Consider the following 21,790-nt stretch of genomic DNA (forward strand, 5'->3'; position numbering starts at 1 on the left):
TCTCCAGCAGCATGAACTTCAGTCAACTCTCCATGATAAGGATTAAGTATTTAATATGTTAAATACTAGTAGACTCAAGTAAATTCTGGAGCCAGTGACAAGCCTCTCCTCCAGCAGCATAAAATTCAGTCAGCCCTCCATGATAAGAGTATTGTGGACTCAGATATCAGGTGATTCATTGATTGAATTTGACCACATTGGCACAGAGGATCAGAGGTGTATCCCCATGCTGTCATCAGCTCAGCACACCTTCCTACCTGCGTCCTGAACCGGTCAAGGCCACACCACTCTCTACGTCTCAGCTGGGTGCCAGGGACAATATTATATAGGTAATATAATATTTTCACTTTGATTTGAGTTTAAAAAACTAGCAGTTACTCCTGACGAAAGATGTATAGTTTCAAAATATAAGTAGGAGAAGTATAATGAAAGCTTATATATTTAGTTTTAATGAATTGGGTAAAAATTGATACACGAGTGGAATAGAAGAATTCTTCAAGATAAAAATACACAAGAAGTAAGATTATTAATTATTCAATATACTATAGAAAAGGCAGGATAAAAAGATAGAAAAGCAAGGATAGAAAGGCAAGATAAAAATACACAAGAAGTAAGATGATTAATTATTCAATATACTATAGAAAAGGCAGAAATCCATTCATAGCTACCTGAGTGTATCGTTGTGCACTGTGAATATGCCATATAAGAAACATACGAGTCCCACAATTGATGCTGGTATGAGCATATGCGTGTAGAATCCAAGCCAAGCAAAATATAATCCATATTTTACACCAAAGTACTCTTTAATTTGATCGATTGGCTGGTGCTTGATCCATTTACTCATTTGAGCCCACTCAAGGTATAAGAGATTCCTCAGAGAGCCTGGTATTTTGTTATCACCCTGTAAATGAAAAAGCATAAAATAAAACTAAAATGGCTTTGGTTGGCGGGGAGACCCTTGCAGTAATGTCCAAACTCGTCTGAATATATCATTTAAGCTTCAATGGGACTGTAATACTTCAGACGGGACCGACAGTTTAACATGCCCATCCGATAACAGTATTGAGAAATCTCATTAATGATTCATTCCTATAAATAAGACTCAAGTTAATATATTATATTCATTCCTATAAAATAATATTAAATCCTATAATTCTATCTTTTCAGTGCAACAACTGTCGTTCAGTGTTATATGAATACTTGGCATTCTCGTTTGATATTGTAATACCAGTTTATTATACTCTCTATATATAATTATATACTCTAATATGTCGGAGACAGTATTCATTGGAACTCCATGCAATACTTGGAAGAACAGCATTACAGGAATTTAATTTCATGTATTCACTGGATGATGAATAGTTATTATTGACGGTTCAAGTATAGACAGTTTCTTATAAGTTATAGTTCTGGGGTAACCAAACACCTTTTTAAAAAGAAAAACTTTATTTTCAAACACATAATTATAAAATATATATCGAATAAGAGAGAAGTGCTCTCGGTGGAGTTTGGCAGTAGACTGACTAAAAGTACTATGATCGAGCATTACAATGGAATACAGCGTCAGCAATAATATTAGGTGTTACCAGATGTAACTATAGATTTAAACTATTCCATCACATTACAGTTGTGTTGTGAGTGATGTTGTGGTACTTTTCCATAATGATAACACAAATTTAAATTGTCAACCACTTTTTAAAAAGTATTCATTTGGTAAAAAAAACAATTGTATTGTTTTGTAAAGTGTTGACAATTTAAATTTGTGTTTTCATTATTCCATCACAATTTAATCTAGTCCATTTTTATTCATATTTATTAACTGTCTGTGATTTTGTAACTATTCAATGTTTGGAATGTTGTTGAATTTTTACTATTGTATTACTCTTGACGATCTCAAGAGCCATCTGTAATAAAATGATTTGTTCAATTTGATTCGATTCTACAAACAGTACAGAATTTTTTAAAATTTTACATGTGAATAATGTTAACTTCTCATATCCATGTATATAATCGATTCTACAATTGTGAACGCTTGGACCAATTGAAAAATATTGATTCCTGATGTATTCTTCAGGAAAAATATTGTACTAATGTGTCTGGTGTGTATTACAGACTACAGATACTACAAGAAGACTACAGTCTATTTTATATACACGGGGTTCCAAAAAAATACATAGGCCTACATTCTTTGACAGTAAATATCTTGGTAGCGCACTGACAGACCGTTTTAGACCGTCTTACTCAGCGAAGTCTTTTGAATAACGTATTTCCCATTTTCGAACAATCTGTTCATTTTAAACCAGCGTAGCATCGCCAATGCTGCCGTTTCCAACGTAGCCATCGCTCCTTATCTCGGACAGCGCATGCGCTTGAGCTTAACAATGACACTCGACCACAGCTTAAACTGTGATGAATGAATGAAAAAAAGATATTTTGTTGTGAACTGTTCGTAGTTTCAGTATTAATCAGTTACATCGCCCAAAGACGTCGCTCAAGATACGCTATGGCGGTCTGAAAGGGCTCAGGTTTACAGAGGTCTGAAACGCGTTTCAACAATTTCAACGCGATGTACAGAAAAATCCCCATGCTATACTACCTCTTGACAGAACTTCGAACTGCAATACCAAGTAAGAATCACAGCTGTACGTTAAAAATCTGGTGTGGTACACCCACACAACTTTCCTTGCTCATTGAACTTCAAGCCTCATTCTTAAACGAGAATAATTTAAGGGAATAACATAATGACAATTGGCGGCAACATATTTGAAACCACGACTACTGTATAATATGTGTATTAAATAATTGTTTTCAGAGTACTTTTTCCTTTGTGTAATGTGAAATTCGATTATTTTTTAAAAGTCGTCAAAACAGCTCTTCTACAGATGAAATATCTCGACCATGTGTTCTTTTTATAAACTGCTCTACCTACCTACCTCATGCACGAGAAGGAGGTTACAAAGTACATTTCTCAAGGATGGGGTGCACCCCCTATTAGTTTCCCAGGAAGAAGACTCATGCCAGTTTATAGAGCTGATAGATAGCTATAAATAAAGGGTATGAATTTGAAAAAAATCGGTCGTCATTTTTGAGAAAATCGTGAAAAACATGGGTTTTTAGTAATTATCTGTCATTTTTCTCAAGAATATGACGGAGCTCCTGCAATTTTCCCAGAGATGAGACTCATGTCAGTTCATAGGGCTTATCCATGGTATAAATTTGAAGAAAATCGTTAGAGCCGTTTCGAGAAAAACATGGTTTTTTAGTAATCATCCGTCATTTTTCCGCCATCTTGAATTGAATTTTTATTGTCGGATCCTCATGGTACAAGGACCTTAAGTTGAAAATTTCAAGTCAATCGGTTAATTAGGAATGGAGTTATTGTGTTCACAGACACACATACACACACATACACATATACACACAGACCAATACCCAAAAATCATGTTTTTGGACTCAGGGGACCTTGAAACGCATAGAAAACTTGAAATTAGGGTACCTTTTTTTTGGAAAGCAATACTTTCCTTACCTATGGTAATAGGGCAAGGAAAGTAAAAAAGTAAATTCGTATGGCTTTTGTTAGTGGGGACTGGGGAATCCCTTCCGGGAAGGTTCCCCTCGCCTGAATATAGTCCTTAAAAAGGACTTTACAACGTTGAAAATTCATATAAATCTTATTAAACAAGGTACACAGCTGGTTTCGGTGTTGTTTTAAAGGAAAACACTTCAAGTTCTTTTACCTTAAACTAGAGATGTTCTATGTGACTTGCGTTGATTATCCTGCAGACATCCCATCGATAGTCGATTTCTCCCCAGACTCGCACTAGCATTTCAGGTGTAACTTGCTCAACAGCAGCGCAAATCCTTGCTCCAGCTTCAGGTAGAGTGATAAAGGAGATACGTACATCATATATTTTATGAAATCCCCAAGAAAAATCCAGCGGTGTTAGGTCTGGGAAACGAGGGAGCCATGCAATTGGCGCATTACAGCCAATCCACTGATTTGGAAAGCGGTCATTATGAAAATCCCGGACATCAGTCATATAGTGTGGTGGTGCGCCATCTTGCATAAAGGAAACATTTTGTTTTTGGTCATCCTCATCGATCTGTGGTATCAAAAATTTTTGCAACAAATCAAGGTACATCATGCCGTTTTTCAAACCAAAACACACAGCTAGCACGCTCGGGTCCAGTGAAGGGAATCTTTGACGTAACTGCCGCTAGCGCTTGTACGACGCGACCAGACTCTAGCGGATTAGGCGAGTCAAAACTTGAAATGTTTTCCTTCAGAACAACACCAAAACCAGCTCTGTACCTTGTTTAATAAGATTTATATGAATTTTCAAAGTTGTAAAGCACTTTTTGAATCACCCGGTATAATTCAAGCCGTCAATTTGTTCAGCTGTACGTTATTGACGTGACAACGTCTTATAAATTGGTTTGCCGGGTGACACTTCAAGAAACTGCGTTACGTTCCCACGTTATGCGCTCACAATGAGAGTGAATGAGAGCGTTCGTTTCGGTTCACGGTCGTCTGGAAAGAGCACGAATAGGAGCAGTGGCGAGCAACCAGCAGCGACCCGAAGACTTTTTTTTGTTCAGCTTACATTCACTATCAAAGAGTGTATACATTTTTTTGGAACCATCTGCAATAACTGCAGTGTGTACTACTGTGTGTATTTTGTTTAAAAATTGTAATTTTCACTTACATCGTGTAATGGATATGCTGCACTGTAAATATTCTCAGAGATCAGTCTTTCAATGCCGATAGCTGCCACTGAAGATGGATCATCAATGAATCTTTGCCTTTCCAATATGAAATCAACTACTAGTGTGCGAACAGCACCACTGAAGAAGTCTTCACAGTCATCGTCAAATCTGCAAAAATACAATCGAATGAAAAATATTTTAAAATTCTATTTTTTCATTTTCATTCACAATACACCAAAAATATAATGAGAGAAACAATATGCAATAACAGTTACAATGAATATATCACAATAGAAACAAGACAAATTGCTAAAATGATGTGGTGTGCTGGAAAAAGTGGGAAAATACCAACTATGGTTTCTCATTTAATAGGCAGGTAAGGTATAACAGCAAGGTAAAAGATGTGACAGGAAAATGAAAAACGTAGGTATAATAGGCAGAGCTGAGCTATGAATTCACAGTTTTATTTCGGGAGGCTTTATAGCATTTTCATTTAAAATTTCAAGTTTTGGAAACGTTTTCAGCTGGAGATTGCTATCAAACTATTGAGCATTGTACTTTAATGTGAGTTGCATCTTCAAGCACAGTTTTCTCATACATTTATATACAACAGCCTTGATCATTAGGCTATTTAATGAAACTATCAAGTATTACCATGACAAAAACATAGTTGATGAAAAAAGAGCGTCCCTTACAAATGAAACTATAAAACTTTAAGTTGATCGAAATTTAAAATCTTTTAGTTTTCAAACTAACAAGTAAAATTTTCAGTACAAACCAGAAATACGTTTTGTGGATTATAACACATCTGTTTGGAAGTGTGATGACGAATTTTAACAACGATATAAACGGTTAACAATAAACCTGTTATAGGTTTGGACGTTTTAGCTGACCACCAGCTCTACCACAATAAACCAATTGAATCACTATTAAAATCTGGATGAAGATCACTGATAGTAATTAAACATCATGGTTCACTTCGTTAATTTTAAAATAGTACTTTTAACTTACTTGTAAGTCTGGAAGCGTTTCAGGGCGCTGAACCCCATCTTCATCAGGCTGAAGATCCAGACTCACAAGTAGTAAGATAAACCATTGTAACGAGGTGAACCATAAAGTTTAATTAGTTATCAATTGTTCAGGTTAGGATTGAAACCATAGAGGAAATCGATAGTAACATTGACTTCATGTGAATACATTACTGCAAAAGTTCTAATTTTGTTTTTGCACTGCGCCACTCTTAAAATATTTGTTCTGAAGCTTTGGGGTCATCTGGAATTAATACCTCACATAAATTAGAATATTTATTTTTTTATTTATAATTTTTACAAAGTAGCACTGATTGAGAGAGAAAAACTAAGAATAATCCTTGTACTATTTCTCTCCCAAATTTAGATTACATTTTATAAGTCCAAAATAGGGTTATGGTTTAGGTTTCTAAAATTTAGTCCATTTTCACTAAAAAACAACGAAGACTAAGAATACCGTATTTTAAATTTTGACGGTTAAAAACAGAATAAAAAACAAAAATATCACACTCAAATCACCATTAATTGGAACATTTTTGCGTAATTTGACAAAATTTAGAGCCAGAAAATTCACAACATGAATATACTTGCTGACCTGGATTTCTGACCTTGATGGTTAAGAAATTACAGAATATGCTAATATTTTACAGTTCGTCAGGTTTTAACGTAGTGGGATTCACTAAAAAAAAGTTTAGCATTTCTCATCAAAGCTGGCACTTGAAGTGATATGACTTTAGTAATGTCAATGTTTAAATGCCATTTCACACTGCGGTAGCGTGGCTTGAAAGAAGTAGCCCAGTGGCGGCGCTAAGGATTTGGGGGCCCCCAAATGAATTTTTGTGGGGCCCCTTTATACACAGTATTTTTTTAACCTTTTTTACATTTTTACCTATCGTTATTTTCGATGTTTTTCTTCAGTTTTTTTTCTTTCTTTCTGAAGTTTTCTCTTTTGTGCACCACTTAAATAATTCCGTCTGTTCTCCATTTCACTAACAGTAAAAATAAATAATAAATGTTTTATTCAACCAATAAAAATAAATTATATTAAAAGTAATAATACAGACACAGTATTACTTGATCCCTAGATGACTCCTAAGTAGAACATAGGCTAAAATTCTTCAAATCCTTCTTCTTAAAATAGGCTTGCTACCTATTCTCTTTTTTCAATTAGCCTTTTTTTCTTCAGTCTTTTTTCTATTTTCTATTGTGTCTTGTGTTATTTCCTATTTATAATCTTTCTTCCAAACTATTTTTATTGTTATTTTTCGTTTTTTTCTTTCTTACTAATTTAGTTTCAGTTCGTGTAAACAATTGATTTTCAATGAGGCTTGTTTTGGCATAAAGCTGTAAGCCTCTATATGTTGTTGTTGTAATTTTTCTATTGATGTAAATAAATAAAATGAAATAAAACATGAAACTATACCGATTTTTATAAATTTCGCGAGGGGTACAGGCAAGCTAGACTGCTAGATTCAAACTGACTAATTGCCCATTGAAATTGATCAGTATTGCCACCATCGTTACTGTAAATCCCTAGTTTGTATGCTATGTTTTGTTTGTTTGCATTATCTTCTCTCGGCCGTTGAATGACTCGTTTCACCGGAAACAATAACAATAGGAAAGGAGCCAAATACTGACAATTTGTATTTCATTACCTATTTTTAGATGGAGACTGATCTATTCATATAATATATAGTGATAGTAGCTGTGTAAATAGATATAATATTTAGAACTTATTTAATAATTTTACTTTTGCTACACTCTATGGTTCTTGATTTACATAAAACATTTTTTATTAAAACTCTTCGTTATTTTTCCTCAGTCGTTAAGGGCCCCTACGGGGCCCCCATCGGCCGGGGCCCCCCACGCCGCGGGGTCCTTATCGCCGCCACTGACGTAGTCTACTTATCTCCTAATATTAATCAATCTGTCCATTTCAAACCTTAGCATAGATTAACATTAGGAGCTACGTATTTCAAAATATATATTTCAAGCTATGCTACGGCGGTATCAAATAACCTTGAGGAGTATGAATACAGGCACTATATTCTATTCAATACTATTCTTAACAATCTATTCAATAGAATAGAATATGACATTTTCACTTAATGACATCATTAAATGCAGGCACTACTGAGGAAACACAGTAAATTTAATTTCTTTAATATCTAACGATTGCCAATTCATGCGTGTGATTTCTAGGCTTGCATTCTTACATGCATATTAAAGATTAGATTAATTTCAATTTACTAAGAAATACTTCATTAGAATATACACCGTGTCCCACGAAGCGGTTTACGCGTTTGATTTTATATTGCGTGCCCATTCATGCACCGAACTTTTTTAAATTTTACACATTTTACAAAGTAGGTTCTTAAAATATTCTGGGAAAATTTCAACTCCCTAACCTTCGTAGAAACAAAATGGTGGCATATTGAAAAACGATACTTTATGAACATTAAAAAGGTGTTTTTGGTTTTATAAAATATTTTTATTGTTGAACTTTAGGGCAATATGACTTTTGAATAAAAAAAAACTAGAACATAGCCCAATGAAAAACCTTCAAGTCCAAAACTATTCAAATTGAAATCCATCCACAGCAACACACTGATAACAGCGCTTAAGAAATGATTTGTAAACTCTTGCAGAGAAACTCCGCGATATCCGAAAAAGTTCCTCTTCTATTTTGATCGTTTTAGTTCCTCATCATTATTGAAGCTATGGGTATGAACTTTTCCCTTCAAGTGACCCCATAAAAAGAATCACAACAGTTAAATCTGGTGACCAATCTAAAAAATCACTTCCACGACTAATCCAACGGCCATGAAGTTTGTCATTTACTAATTGCTTGACATGATTTGCGAAATGAGGTGGAGCACCATCTTGTTGGAAGATTTGCTAGATCCATTTCTGGTACCATCAAATGAGGCAAGTCTACCGCAACGTAGTAAACAAATCAGATAATAATTCATGAAAGTAGTTTTCATAGGGAGCGAATTGGTAAAATTTTTTCAATATGCCGCCATTTTGTTTCTACGAAGGTTAGGAAGCTGAAATTTTTTCAGAATATTTTCAGAACCTACTTTGTAAACTGTGTATAATTTGAGAAAGTTCGGTACATGAATGGGCATGTAATATAAAATTAAACTTGTAGACCTCTTCGTGGGACACCGTGTATAACTACACAGTATTATCGAATATGGTAAATTTCAGTATCATGCGAATTTATCAGTTTGATTAATATCAATTCTATAGAACTCATCTTGAACTATTTTTAAATGGAATAAAATCCCTACAAATCTTACCCAATGAAATTGAGTTTTATTGTAACATCTTGGACAACAAATATTTTGTAAATGACTACTCAGGAATAATACAATCTTTTTATACTATGGACTGTGGGAGCATACAAGTGAATAATTGATTTGAAAGCTATTCACCTTCTTGCTTTATCAAATTCTATACATATTACATTTGAGAAACTTTTTCCACGATCATTTTTTGACCTCTGCACTTCAAACTATATAACTTTTCGATGTACCTCGAAGCGCCAAGAATAAATGATAGATTTGTTTGAAACACGTCCATGGCTGGAATTTATGTTTGTAAACTTGAATTTTTAAAAACTTTTGAAGTGAAAATGCACTTACTTTTGTATAGTGACGATCGTACAGTCTGATGATGACCAACAACAGGTCGAAACGATCGTCACTATACAAAAGTAAGTGCATTTTCACTTCAAAAGTTTTTTAAAATTCAAGTTTAATTTTAACAGTGAAAAAGTATGGATATACAACAGAGTTTATGTTTGTATTCATTTTCAAATTCATTAATTTATTGATCCAATTACACACAACTCTTTATTATATAAATTATTGTGCTGTGCACATCAAGAGCAAGAAGTTGAGTAGCTTCTGAATCATTAATTTAATGCTCTTCAATTTTACTTTATATTACAAACTGCTTGTTAATGAACACTTTTTAATACTTCAAATATGACATAGCAGTCTAAACTGCTATTTATGTCGTATCCAAAAAGTGTACATTATTTATGATTGCAGTAAACGAAATATGAGAATGTTACATGGAATGTAAAACAAATTACCAAAACAAAAAATGCATACGTGCATGGGTGATTGAAAGTCAACTCGATAATTACAAATTCTACAAAAATCTTGTCAGTTCTTCTGAAATTATTCACCTCGCTTAAAATTCAACTTTCGATGGCATCATTATCACTTTCTTATTCTATCAAATTATCATCATCAAGTAATTTTGATATTATCAGTAATTTGAATATTAGGTACGATGTGATCAAGCTGAAATGAATTATAAATGAATTTAGTTAAACATGAAACGATGAACGTGTAATAAATTCGAATGCATTTGAACTAACCAATAAACGTGTAGGTTGAATGCATTTGAATGAGGTAAGTTTGATTGAGATATTTAGATTAAATTCATATGGTACTTCAGGATTGCATTTTTAAATATCTATAGTGAGGTCCATTTTATAATAGGAGTATTTGATTAACATTGATGTTGCTATCCTTGTCTATCATTCGACAAAGCAGAAAGTGCTATCCTTTTCTACCTCCGCAACATTACCAGATCGATTTTTTAACAATGTAGAAATATAATTAATTAACAAAATATTTAATCTCAATTATGATTATCGTGAACCTCACTATAGTTATCTAATTGGTATATTCGATAGATCCTCAAAATGTTATTGATTATTTTTAGATTAATTATTATTAGTATTAATGAGTTGGTTAATGAAGAGTGAGAATGAACCTTTATACTGACAAGTAGCTTCTATCCCGGCTGTATTCGGCTGAAGGTTGAAACCTCTCCTTGGGAAAGACGTTTTCATCGAGGCAAACAAAGCTCAGGAAATTTTTGGAAATGAATGATGTGACTTCGTTCATGAGGTCCATGTGAGGACCAAACAGTTCATCTTTTTCTGGAAACTGAAACACAAACAAACAACAATGCTGCTCATTCAGTTTCTTCACTGTTAATGGTACAAATCCCGGCCCGGGCAAGATATTTATCTCGGGCCACTCCCGTGTTTCGGATGGACACGTTAAGCCGTCGGTCCCGGTTGCCTAAAAAGCAGTCGTTAGGTCATGTCAGAGGCCCTGAAATTGATCAGTTGCGACCTGAAAACTCTGACACCAGACCTGAGCCAGCCAGGTCACTCGATATTATTATTATTATTATTATTATTACTGTTAATGTACGAGAAACAATCGGAAATGTACATCCTTCAAGTGATGACCATTCTAATTAATAGATTGTTGGAAGCGTTCACATAAATTTCCTTCTACTCTTTATAATTAATTTGTCTGATAACTGCAGCGATCTACTGACATTTTACATTTTTCAATGTATCTAGTGTCCGAGGATTTTATTTACAGTATAGAAAACCTCCTCTTGTTTCTATTTTTCACAACTTGAAGAATTTCCGTTTTTCACTCTGTACATGCTATCCAGAGCTTAATTTGTGCCGGAACGTAACGTAGTTGCAGCTAAAAATATCAAAACTCGCGTCCACACGCATGTGAATGAGTAAATATGACCGTCCGGGGAGAACCCATCCATTCTTGAGGAACCTCTCATGTTCAGAAAGCTACTTTCTGTAATAAACAGTATTTCAGTGTCTAGTGCTGAGTGTGAACGAGGCTTCTCAGCAATGAACTTAATTATGACGCCCCTTCGATCTCCACTTTACATAAACATGCAGTGTCATCTGCACACTTCTCGTTTATAGCGACATTGATATTGATTATCGACTTTTATCGATTTTGAAATATCGAATCAAAGATTCAATTTTTATAAGGAGAAAATTGTAATATCACAACACGGTCTGTGATCTTCTGCGCATCCGCCTCCTGGAATCTCATGTGGCAAGATACAAATCTGAACGTCACTCTGCTCTCGACACAAATTCAAAAAGTCGAAGTGAGCAAACTTACAATGAAGACAGTATTGTGCTGTGGGAAATATTTTCTTAAAACTGTTACTTCCAAAAACAAACTAGGCCTACTTCTACTACTTCCAATTTCTGTCTTGAATTTTGACAGTTTTGTCAACAACAAGTTTTGTAATAATATCAAAACATAAATAAAAATATTACAGTTTATCTTTTAAGCTAGTTTTCATTCTCATTTCTCTCCCATCTTAAGGTTCTGGCAATTTAAAGTATTATCCTTTACCATTTAATTTGATCAAATCTGTATTTGTTTCACGTTTGAAACTGGGTTTTAAGGCTAAATTTAGAGAATTTTTCCGGGGTGGTCCCCCGGACCCCCTTTCCCTGGGGGGTATTCCAAACCCCCTGTAGTCGGGCCAGCCAGAGTTCCGGCACCTCAAAATTTACAAATTAAGCACTGATGCTATCTAAATTCTTCAAAATTTCATACTGTAATAACATTTTCCCACCATCTGCAAATAAATATGTATAATTGTTTGAAACCACCCATCATGCTATAAAGCAATTACAAGTCCATCCACAAGAATATACACTTTCCATAGTATGATACATTTTGAGTTTGCATTTCACGAAATTATAAATTTGATTCACCGTATTATCAACAGTGAAGTAGATCATACTGTCTTCTTTTGTAGCTCATTTTCAACAAGATCTTTCTCACATACGGAGTGTCCCATAATTATGAGAATGCTTTGTTAAAACATCTGTCTGATTTGACAAAAATTTAACATAGATACTGTTAAGTGACAATAGAAGTATGGAATCAATCAAAGTCAGTTTCTTCTCAAGATTTTCATATTTCAATTGACTTCCTGGGATTGAGATTTTCATAGAATCTTTGCCTGAAGCTTAGCCAAATTCAGAAGGCTGTTGAATTCATATTCACTTTCACATCTACAATAAAACTTGTAAACCTTGGATTATTCAGATAGTTATTTTATGGCACACCCATATCATACTGTACATAAATATTATATTTTTATGGTACAATGTTCTTAAATGAATAATTCAATTTCCAATAGTTTGAGCCTATTTATAATGAAAAAAGGGTAAAACATCAACGAATCACTTACTAAATTAATCACAAAATACTCAAGTTAAGAAACGCATGACAAAAAATTTATCATTTAGGGCCGGTTTCCGAGCTCGGGATTTGGCTAAGTTCTAGACTTTAAACAGCTGGAGTCAGAAAATTGGCTTTCCAAAACGGGGCATACATGTTTTAAAGGGGCGTAGTCGCACCTTTTATGACAGTAGTCGTAGTTTTTATTTTCTCATTTCTATAATTGGAAACGTTTTTCCTTGACGAAATTAAAAATTCCTAAATAATTCAAAAAAGTTGAAACTTTACCCTATTTTCTCTTTATTTTATTTTGTGTTCAATTTTCTAGTTTTTCGAAATTTAATTCAAACGTGACTATGACAATGACTGAGACTACGCCCCGTTTTGGAAAACCAATTTTCTGACTCCAGCTGTTTAAAGTCTAGGACTTAGCTAAATCCCGAGCTCGGAAACCGGCCCTTTTAATGGGTGTACAGTTGACATCTAGGCCTAGGAACTTTCCAATTCATGTCAAAGTGTGTGGTAAGGTATTCACTATCACTTAAACTACAGCAGTTGAAATTCTGTTTCTCAGTAAGTTATGACATAGTAAATGAGTAACAAAGACACAATTTGGGTTTCATTCATGTTTTGCTTTACATTTTGATATTGATGAACAGATGTAAATTGATGTAGCTGAAATACAGAATACACCGTAAACTTGATTAGACATATTATATCGCAAATTCACTAGATGGCAAAGATGATACATTTATGAAAACTAGTATTTTCTGGGATCTAGCAAAATAATATATTTATAAAAACTAGTATTTTCTGGGATCTAGCAAAATAATACATTTATGAAAACTAGTATTTTCTGGGATCTAGCAAAATAATACATTTATGAAATTTAGTATTTTCTGGGATCTAGTACCTCATTTGTTAGTCATTGATATTTGGATGGTGTGTTATCTGTTAATGTCAAGCCATTCTCCTTGATAAATAAATATAAAATTGTGTCATTCATTTAAAAAACACTGTACTCTAGAACTCTAGAATTTATTAAAAACATAGAAGGTAAGAAATTTTCCGTACTCACATCTTTCATGGGCATTCTGAGCTTGAGTATCTCACAGTATCTTTTCAGCACTTCACGGGGAGCATGAATTTTAACAAAATTCAGACGATTGTTGAACTCGTATTCCAAAATAAGGCCTTCTTCTTTCAGATTGCGTTCGAACGTTTCACGTTTCTGTTTAGCTGCTGCTGATTGAGCCAAAGCGGCGGCTTTAGCTTCTTGACTCAGGTTGGGCTTTATAATTGGTTCCCACCATGCCAGGATGAAATCCACAGTTGTTTTCCCGTCCCGGAACATTGTTGATACAGGCTGTAAAACATATTCATCCAAAATTAATCAAACAATGGATTACATGATTAGCAGCTAAAATAAATAATAGTGCATATTCTATTAATGATAATGAGGGGATGAGAATCAAAGTAGTCTAACTGAATTTAGTAAGATTTTCAGGTCAGTGCTGTAGAAAAATCAGTTATTATACAAAATTGAGTACATCTAAAAAATTTAATATTGTACTTGGAAGAGTACTCTGATTCATACTAACATTGTCACAGTTTTTCCTTTGTTGAGATTCAAAACAGTTTTTCTTCATTAAAAATAGAAAAATAACCTTTAATTACAAATTTGAACTATCAGTAGTTGGCGAATAAAAAGACTAGATGTTGTATTCAGTATTGATAATACACATACCACAATACCACATTCACAACTACTCATAAAACATGAATGAATGAAGTTTCATTCTCAATAAGCTTAATACAAGAAAATGTAAAATACATGCATATAAAAAACAAATAAACAAGTTTATAAATATACAGAACTGCATAGTAACGAATCACAAACCATATTTAATATTACTTATTGAGAAAAATACAATCCAGCACGTACGATGCAACTTACGGACCGCTGGAGGGAGTCTAACACACTATTTTACTAAAGCAATAGAATGGACTGAAAAAAGAGAAAAGAGAAAAAGAAAGATAAAAAATAAAAACATTTTTGGGCTTTAATCAAAATAGGAAATTAGTATCTAATTATTAAAGAGATGATGCAAATTAGAGAAAGCAAAAACATCAGAAGTTAGTTTTTGGTGATTCATTATCGACATTTGGATTATTTTGATAGTTCGAGTTTGATTAAAGAGGTCATTTTATCAAGCTTAATGAAGTATAAATGTTCTGAAACTCAACATAACTCGAAATTTCTTGTATAGGGATGATAAGAACTTGAAACCGGATCCATTGGACTTCAAATCAAATTTTAAATAAGATCTCAACATTTTAAAACATATTGATACCACAAAAAAAATGTAGTCAATAGTTATTGGGATATTACAGTAATTATTGGGATATTCCAAGAAATTTAGCCTACTGGATTGCGCACATTTTTTGGAATAGGTACCTTAATATCCATTGAAAATATCAGCTTAATAAGACTCAGAATCAAATTTTACAAAGACTCAAAATCAAATGTTACAAAAGGTTTTACCATTTTAGAAAATAAATTGGTACCACCTAAAATTATTAAACTAATGATTAGATGATATTCAGTTAGGCTAGGATTTAATCGGATGAAACAATCTACTTCTTATTATTTCGTTTTTGGTTGTGATCCTTACTTTTTTTTAATATTGAATAATTACAATCTACTCCAATAGACTCAAGAACTCTTACTCAATAATATTCAAGTAAGAGTATCTTCAACAATACATTTTTCTTTCATTTTTATCAAAGCATTTTTTTGTATTTTTGTAATTAAATGAAATAAATAAACAATACCAATCGATTTTAAAATCCAACAATCTGAGGATCGATTGAAATTTATATTATGAAAAAGTTAATTTTTCGACTTTATTTTATAGAACTGCCATGCGGAATGTTTGTTTAATGAGCTCCGCTATTTTATTAAATTTGAAGTGTGAAAGATGAAATGTATCATTTTTGAATTGTGGTTTATCCTACCTGATTCTAGTATCCAGTCATAAATATTTGTCGTGTTTGTTAAAAAAGGGACTCACTTGGCACAGTACCAAAGTAACGAACTTGGGATTCCATTTTGTGCCGCCGGTTTTCTCCTGTCGTGTAGCTGTTCCCACCGCACAATTCGATCTACTGAGTCTTCAACAGAGTTGAAGTACTGAACCCGGCTAATCAACCAGATATCGTTATCATATCAGTTGTTTCGGTCTAAATTCTACAGGATCGTCTTTAAGGTAGGCTGTTGGCAAGGGCGTGTGTCTCGCTTTGCTTTGAAATAGAATGAACGATCTTGAACATGATAGATCTTCATGGATTGTCGAACCAAATAAACTGAAATTTACAGATAATATTGTACTACAAGAGAATAACTTATCTGGAGTGAATGATTATTACCTTGGGTTCCACACTTTTGAACCTAGTGATCTGTTTGGGATTACCGCTGGCCATTTCGGAGCACAGGTTAGCCTCTTCCGACATCTTCTCATCGATTTCTGATAAATCCTCGGCACTATGATAGATGGTGCGGCGAGATGCACGAATCCCATCAGAATTTGTTAATAAATGAAGAGATGTTGCACTCGAGTATACATCGCTATCCCGTGCATTGACACGATCCATATACTGAAAAAAAATAATAGAATAGAATAGAAAAAACGTTTATTGAATAAATAAGCTACCTTAAGCGAACCTCAAAGAGGCTTCTTGATTATACAAAACATGTAAATTCAAATATAATTATACATATATCAGTGAAATTGATTTCTACTTAACAGTTAAATTCACTTATCAGTTTATTACACTGTCAAATTTACTTACAGAATTTACTTAACAGTTAAAATTATCATGATATTAATTAATTAATTGTTGGCTCAGCTCTCAAAAATCTAAAGAGTGTTATAATATATAGTCAACCTGAACTTACATACAAAAAATAGAACAGAATGAATTACAACAATACAATACATTAATAATGAGTTACTTTATGTTACATCTAAAGTGTAATTATTCAACCAAATCTTTAAATTTCTTTTCAACAGGCGCATATTAACAAACTCAGCACAATTATCGGGTAAATCATTGAAAGTTATTGGTACAATGTAGATTAAGGTGTTTCTGGCTAAATTATTCGAAGTAAATGGTACAACATACTTCTCATTCCTTAAATCACATCGATTAACTTTCATAACTAAATATTTTTTGCAGAAGTAATTTTTTAAAATCAAAGTAAACAGAAATATACCTTTTATATTCAAAACCTTGCATCTATTATAAAGGTTCTCATATGAAATATCTCCCTGAGAATTTCTGACCAAACGTAAAATCTTCCTCTGTACCGAAGATATTCTCCTAAGATAAACATTGCTAGCAAATCCCCACCCTTGCAATCCATATCTCATAACAGATTCTCCCAAGGCTATATACATCATCCTCTTCACTTTATTAGGTATTAAATCTTTAATATAATACATTTTGGCCAATACCTGTTTGAGTCTATTACAAACATTTTTATATGGATATCCCAACGAAAATGACTGTCAACTGTTACTCCTAAATACTTATAATTTGTACAATTCGATATAAACTGACAATCTCTTGTACATATGAAAATATCTTGCTCCTGCAGTTGGAAACATTCACAGCAATGGTGCTTAATTTTGGGTTCCCTAATTCTTTTCATGTAGGATGAGGTTATATGTAGCACCTTGGTTTTGGTAACATTTATATTTAGACAATTATTATGAGACCATTTAGCTAGAGTATTGGTATCATGTTGTAACCGGGTTTCGGCCACATCTAACGATTTATGAGAGGAAATCAATAAAATATCATCTGCAAACATAAAAATCTTACAGTGAATCAAATATCTAGGTAAGTCATTTGTGTAAAGTAGAAACAGCAAAGGTCCCAGGACTGATCCTTGAGGCACTCCCACATTTGAAGTCCTCTCTTGACTTGAATATTTCCCAATTTTAACAACAAATTTTCTATTCAAATTTTTCTATAATAATATAGGGTAACGATAAATTGTAAATGTTTAAAATTTACATGCAACTTATTTTCATAAATTTGAAGAAGTGTGCGTAATGGATGAAGCTGAAAGTATAAAATAGGCCTATCTAGCTAAAATGATTCTAGAGAGTAAAATTGATATAAACAAGAGCACAGGTAAAAAGGACCCTCGTCAATCGAAAGGAACTTCTTATTTGATTATTTTATAACTTTAGTTAGTACAAAGAAAATGGAAAGATTTCAAAAACTGATTTAAAGATTACAAGTTTCTTACAAATTCTTTCTTTGAAAAAGATCAAAATTGGATACATCTTATTAATTCAATTTATTAGAAGGCGATAAAACGTTTAATTCAATTGAAAAAATACTGTAATAATATTATGACTACGGGAGTTAAACACAGTCTTACCGATAGTTCAATATATTGTAATAACAATGATTAGTACAATGATGAGCAGTATGATTTTTCAGATGGTACATATATGGTGAAGATGGTTTTGAAAGTAAGTGAACATTATTTCATCAGTAAACTAAATAAAGAGTTTTATCGGTACCAGTTTACAACGGACATATCAGGTATCTGAGAATATATACTTACTCTATTCCTTACAAAAATTATGGATTTGATTATGTGATGATATTTTGTTTAACTTGGAACAACAATTTTTCTTTGCATTTAACTTATATTAATATAAATTCTAAAATTAACGTTCTTTACTCATCAAGGTTATGTATGGTTTCGTTTACGTTTTCCAAAATGTTTTTTTTCTCATACCATCACTAAACTGATTGGACAATCATGTGGTTGCCTAGATCAAAATTATAAAAAATTAGGAAAATTCAAGTAGGTTTCGCACTATAGTGAGGTCCACGTTATAATGACAGTATTTGATGTTGCTATCCTTGTCTATCATTCGACAAAGCAGGTAGTACTATCATTTTCTAGCTCCGCAACGATTCCAAATCTGTTTTTAACAATGTAGAAATATAATTAATAAAGACAGAGAACAGGCAACGCGGTTGTTCTATCTTCATCCACTGCCATTATAACGTGGACCTCACTATAGTAAGGTTTGTTTGGGATGGGTTTGGTGAGATTAGTTTTGCATTGGATTTTTGAGTGTTAAATAGTGAATTGACAGTTGTCACAGAATATTTTTTTAAATTGTTTTAAAAAAAAAAGTGGAAAATGGTATAAATTCAAAAAAGTGAAAATACCTGATGTGTCCAATCTAAATAATTACCGTTTTATCAGCTTACCTGAAAACTGAATTTTTTTAAAGAAGCCACTAGATCTTTCACAAAATTTCAAATATTAGTTCATGATCATCATAAGTGGAATATTAATGAGAACAAGAAAACTTTTAGTTCGATTCAATGCCAGCAGAAGTTGAAGGCTATGCAATGAGAAATACAAATAATTCTGCTTTATGCGGTATTATAGTCTTCATGAATGAATCATCAAATAGAATCTTCGAGGCCACATCTGATGAGCTAATAATCAAAATTATTACAAGGTAATATCTCCAGAGCATTGTACGGAATGATACAATATCTATAAATAACCTCTAATATGACTTCTCCAATAAACAAGCATAATAGATACAAATACATAATCTTCAATTTACTAATAATACTGGTTGTTTTCCTACTTACAATATTTGATCTTCTACTGATCAGAGAATTCAAGAAATATTCACAATAATCAGTGAGTTCATGAGTTTATTTGCGATTTCCAAAAACACTTGTTGACTCAAGTTCACATCATTCTGTTGAATGTTTATGAACTGTTAATGAACAAATGAACACTTATCATTAAGATGCTTCAGCTATTTTAACATGATTTTTTTCAGAATTATGAATTGAATTGAAGCTAATTACATACATAAGCATCAAATCCATGAAAAAATATTGAAAAGTGAAATCGGGGACGGGCAATGCCAAAATGACATAACCTAAAAATTGTTATCTGTCAACAATTGAACATGAAATTGAAATGAAAGTAGGCGAAATGCTAAAAATCCAAATGCGTGTCTACCTACAGCGCGCCAGTGGGTGTTTTGTCAACTATAGTGAGGTCCACGTTATAATGGCAAGGGTGAAAGATAGAAGAATAGCGATGCCGATTCTCTTCATTAATGAATATTATATTTCTACACTGTCGAAAACATAATTGGCATCGTTGTGGACCTAGAAAAGGATAGTACCACCTGCTTTGTCGAATGATAGACAAGGATAGCAAAACCAAATTTGATCAAATACTGTCATAATAACGTGGACCTCACTATACAATGGCAAAATTCTAAAATAATCAAATAATTACTTTGAATAATACTATGGTAGCATATTGCCATTTGATAGCAAAAAAACTTGACCCCTTACCAAAGAGTGTAAAATCTTTTTGTAGATTGAGGTTGCTATTTTTCTATGCCATGCCCTAACCTAACCTCATCTTCAACCAACTTCTCAATACTAGCCACATCTGTCAGAAAGTTACTAAGTAATCAACTAATCATTGAAAATTTCTGCATATTAATAGAAATTCGCCTAATAACTTGAATGCACACAATATTATAAATAGATTCCGATTTGGATTTCTGGGAATGTAGGAATTTACTGCCTCGCGCTCTGCGTCCTGGCAGTGGCTCTGCTCCCTGCACCATCACAGGCAAGCTTCCGGTGGTGGGTGGATCTGGATTGTGATGATTATTTGATACAAAATTAGGATAAGAAAGAAAGGGTCACAAGTGAACATAAGGCTCACTCTTCTTGCTCCACAATCATGAGGATCAAAACTTTATTGTACATATGACACGATCGCTTCACTCGCCCATTAGCCATGTAGCCTACTATTGATATTATAAATCCAGTTTAGTGAAAATTTTTGAGAATTTACTATTTCAGAATCGGTACTATACTTCCTATGAAGACTGATTATTGGTGGATTATGATACAAAATTAATTTGAGATAGAGATGTACAGTTTTATCACTTTCATTATATACTTTTATGAAGACTGGTTGGAGGAGTATAATTGGAGTACACGAGTTTACACATTTAGATTTGATATAAAACTCTTTATATGAACACTGATTAGAGGTTCAATTATAAAATAATAGGTACCGTAGATTATTCATTTTAATGTAGAAATAGAGTTTTCAGATATAATATACAGATATGTCTAAATGTGTACATCACAATAATGTATTCAAATAAGCATTAAATATTAAAAATGTGACAAAGTAAGGATATTTTTGAGAACAGATATTTTAATGCATCATTATAATATATTCACATTCACAAATTTGATTTGAAAATATTGCAGTATTAGGTTTTTGCTTTATGGAGTTTTCAATCCAAATAACGAGAACAAGGATAATAATAAAATAAAGTAATGATTCCAAGGAACGCCTCAGTTCTAAGTATGAATGGTGTAAGTAGGCCTATTCTAAACAACCTTTATATGTATAAGAACAATGATTGAAAATAATGATAGTAGCATATTAATATCCTATTCAACCGTCATAAAGCCATTTGTATCAAAAGTGACATCTCTCCTGTACATTGATGAACGGACTGCTGAGACAGACGGCCAACATTTTGTCACCATCAGCTTTTGTATCACAAATTGATTTTACAAGGATGCTTAATGCCCCACCCCCCGCGAGAGAGTCATGACTGAACTTCAGCCGAGTACCATACCTGACATGTGCAGTATACTGGGACAATTTCAAAAGATGTCCTGCTGCACTAGATAACATTAAAAAAAAAATTATTGTTATAATGTATATTGTAGTGACTAACTTGTTTTTTGTTCAAATAAATAAGATGAATGAATATGTGAGATAAAATATTTTCTCATATTCTATTCTTTTCTCATAAAATATTTTCATTAGTAGAGAATATTTCTTTTAAAGACTTATTAACAGCCTATGATGTCTGAACAAAT

General features: G+C 33.0%; 1 protein-coding gene across 1 annotated transcript in view; it reads right to left on the reverse strand.

The window, feature by feature from the left end:
• The window catches only part of LOC111051138 (anoctamin-5), a 52,537-nt gene extending 32,713 nt beyond the window's left edge, over nucleotides 1-19,824 (reverse strand). Inside the window, 6 exon segments of the mRNA XM_039442319.1 lie at nucleotides 669-901; nucleotides 4,707-4,875; nucleotides 10,545-10,708; nucleotides 13,875-14,162; nucleotides 16,226-16,453; nucleotides 19,499-19,824. Of these exon segments, the coding sequence (XP_039298253.1) occupies nucleotides 669-901; nucleotides 4,707-4,875; nucleotides 10,545-10,708; nucleotides 13,875-14,162; nucleotides 16,226-16,450 (1,079 nt within the window). The 5' untranslated portion in view covers nucleotides 16,451-16,453; nucleotides 19,499-19,824.
• Between the last annotated feature and the right edge of the window lie 1,966 nt (nucleotides 19,825-21,790).

Source organism: Nilaparvata lugens, chromosome X (genome assembly GCF_014356525.2).
Source record: "Nilaparvata lugens isolate BPH chromosome X, ASM1435652v1, whole genome shotgun sequence".
In the NCBI taxonomy this organism is placed as follows: domain Eukaryota; kingdom Metazoa; phylum Arthropoda; class Insecta; order Hemiptera; family Delphacidae; genus Nilaparvata; species Nilaparvata lugens.